We start from the raw sequence: 2,642 nt of genomic DNA, 5'->3' as shown, positions 1-2,642 counted from the left end.
TTGTTAATAAAAAGCTATTTATTATTTATAATTTAGTGTTATTTATCGATGAACCTTTTTATGTATACTAAAAAAAAATTCTATTGTTACTACGAATATCGCAATTCTTATATGAAAATCACAAAATGATTATTTTTAGATTAATAATTATTTGAACATTCCAAAGTATTTTAAAATAAATTTGTTATCTACCTTTATGATATTACTCAAAAAAGCTAGAATTTTTTTCGTTCTACATAACCATTTCCAATGTCTCCAGGGACTAAAAACGTGTTGCGGATTTAAAGGCATGGCATCGAAGTGTCTGTATGTTGCTCCAGATCGGACGAATATAAGGCAATGTAAAAGCACATGGTTTGTTCGCCATATACTACAATTCTATGATAAGCCTAACCTAACGAAAAATCGAGAAAAAAAATTATTTGTTTATAGTATCTAAAAAAAAAATAAGCCTTATATGAGCCTACTTCTACGCGTATTTTTGTTCAAAAAGGGGCATAGATAACAAATAATAAGTTATCATGACATTAAATTACACGTCAGTTGACTGTCAATCGTGAAATCATTGTCGAAATAAAAGGCAAAAATGGCACAAACAGCCGGGGTAAAACCATTCCCAATCGCTGGACGCGTTGCCTCGGAAAGGGAGAGATGTATTGGTATGACCCAAATTGAAAGAGAATGGCGGAAGCAATGGCTCAAAGACCAAATCCTGTCCCCAAACGAACCTGCCTATGTAGAGGAGTACTGGCGGGAGAGAACTAACCCAATCCGGCGCATCTATCGCTTACCCCTTGATGTTACCTTTGGAGTTCTATCCAACGTCTTAGGAGAGAACAGAGCAGCTGACTATCGCTATATAGCAGGCAAGTTGGGGCTGATTACAATTGGAATTTTATGCACCCACTACTATTTTAAGTACAGTGGTAATGACTGGACTAAAAAAGGCGGTTTTCGCGTTGTGAAATCAAAGCCCCTCATCCTACCAGGCCAAGAAGGATTCCCTTTCATAACTAACAGAAAAATGGATGACTACGCCGAGAGAGGTTTTAAGTCTTCCGTTTTGTATGCTAAATAGATTATTAAAGTTGGAAGAGCTAAAAAGAGTTTTTGTTTTATTATTTTCTCTAAAAATTGGGAACGTACATTTTTAGGACATTTTACTAGAGTAGGCTGTTCATTTAAATTATATAAATTATTAGTATATATTATTATATAAATTATTATTATATATTATTATTATATTATATTATTATATATATTTGTAATGTATATAAAAAACAAGCTCGAAGGCAGCTAATCTTTCTTAGGCAAAATGCTAAAGGCTAAAAAGGCTTTTGTTTAGGATCTCTACCATTAAGTTGTAGAATAGGCTGCCCGACTCCATACGATTGGCTACCTCCATAAGCACTTTTAAAACTCTTCTGCAGAAACATTTATTAACCATATCCTATCCTGTCCTCTTTGCTTGTGACTTTGCGTGACTAATTCTTGTACTTGCTTTTATTTTATATTGCATCGCTAGTCACGAATCCGTGAGATACGCTTTTTAATTTTAAGATTAAGGTTCTATAATTTTTAATAAGAAGATTTGGTTATGCACTTCTTGTACTTTATGATATTCCTTTTTTATTTTGCCTGGAAGAGATCGCTTGTAGCGCTAAAGCCACCGGTTTTATTCTTTATAATTAAGTATGTATTATGTTACTAGTTTTTTTTATAATTGTAATGAAGCGTGAATAAATAAATAAATAAGAAAATATAAATTTAAATGGATGGCATTCTGTGCCGTAATATGTTTTGAAATCGCCTTTTAAAGCTGTGAACAAGCCGAATTGTCAACAAACCGCCGACCGTTGTATTGACATGTTGCACATTTCTGCGGATAATCCCGAAATAAAGGGGACACTCCACTCAAACGAACTACAACTATCGTGAGTATACTTTTACATTATTGGAGATATATTTTAACATTATTTGCATGATTATATATTTATAAATACTTGTCGCATATTTGTAAGATTTTAAATGTATTATTTAACTGATAAAATAAATATTTAAAAAACTCAAGGCTTTACACGTAGATTTTAAGTAAAAATACACAAAAGTAACTTTCAAACAGTTGAAATAACAGGCGTTTAAACATCTCAACTCAAAAGAAACCCAAAGAAACACTGTCGGTTATTTTATTTAAATTTTAGATAATTATTTCACGGCATGCTGATGAGCTTGAAGATTTTAGGGAAATGTTAAAAGAAAGAGAGAGATGGAGCCAGTTGGAGGAGGCTGATAAGTGGTTCTTGAAGAAAAATATAAAATGATTGTTTATACAATTTAAAGTGTTCGCATCTAAACATTGACCTCGGCATTGAGTCGTGAATGTTGTTCAGAATCATTTTCTATATTTAGCAGCAGATAAATCCTAAGCTTATAAGATAGATACATTAACCAAATTATGACATTAAGAAACTTTATTATGCGCCAAAATATCCTTGTTTAAAAATGTTTATATTGGTACAAACCACTCCAGAAGTTGAAGCATGGTCATCATACAAAAATCCGATCATTTCTCAAGCATTCAATGAAAGTGTTCCTGTGAGGGCTGTACGTATACTGTTTAATCTTTATGAGATACCAGTTGC

The 2,642-nt window shown here is 32.4% G+C and overlaps 1 protein-coding gene across 1 annotated transcript; it reads left to right on the top strand.

The window, feature by feature from the left end:
• The first annotated feature begins 556 nt into the window (after window positions 1–556).
• LOC111003561 (NADH dehydrogenase [ubiquinone] 1 beta subcomplex subunit 6-like) lies at window positions 557–1,078 on the top strand. The gene has a single exon (XM_022274147.2). It carries the CDS (start codon window positions 587–589, stop codon window positions 1,076–1,078), a length of 492 nt encoding a protein of 163 aa, XP_022129839.2. The 5' UTR covers window positions 557–586.
• Window positions 1,079–2,642: the final 1,564 nt, after the last annotated feature.

This window comes from Pieris rapae, chromosome 5, assembly GCF_905147795.1.
Source record: "Pieris rapae chromosome 5, ilPieRapa1.1, whole genome shotgun sequence".
Lineage (NCBI taxonomy): Eukaryota > Metazoa > Arthropoda > Insecta > Lepidoptera > Pieridae > Pieris > Pieris rapae.
This window is presented reverse-complemented; position numbering and strand designations above follow the sequence as displayed.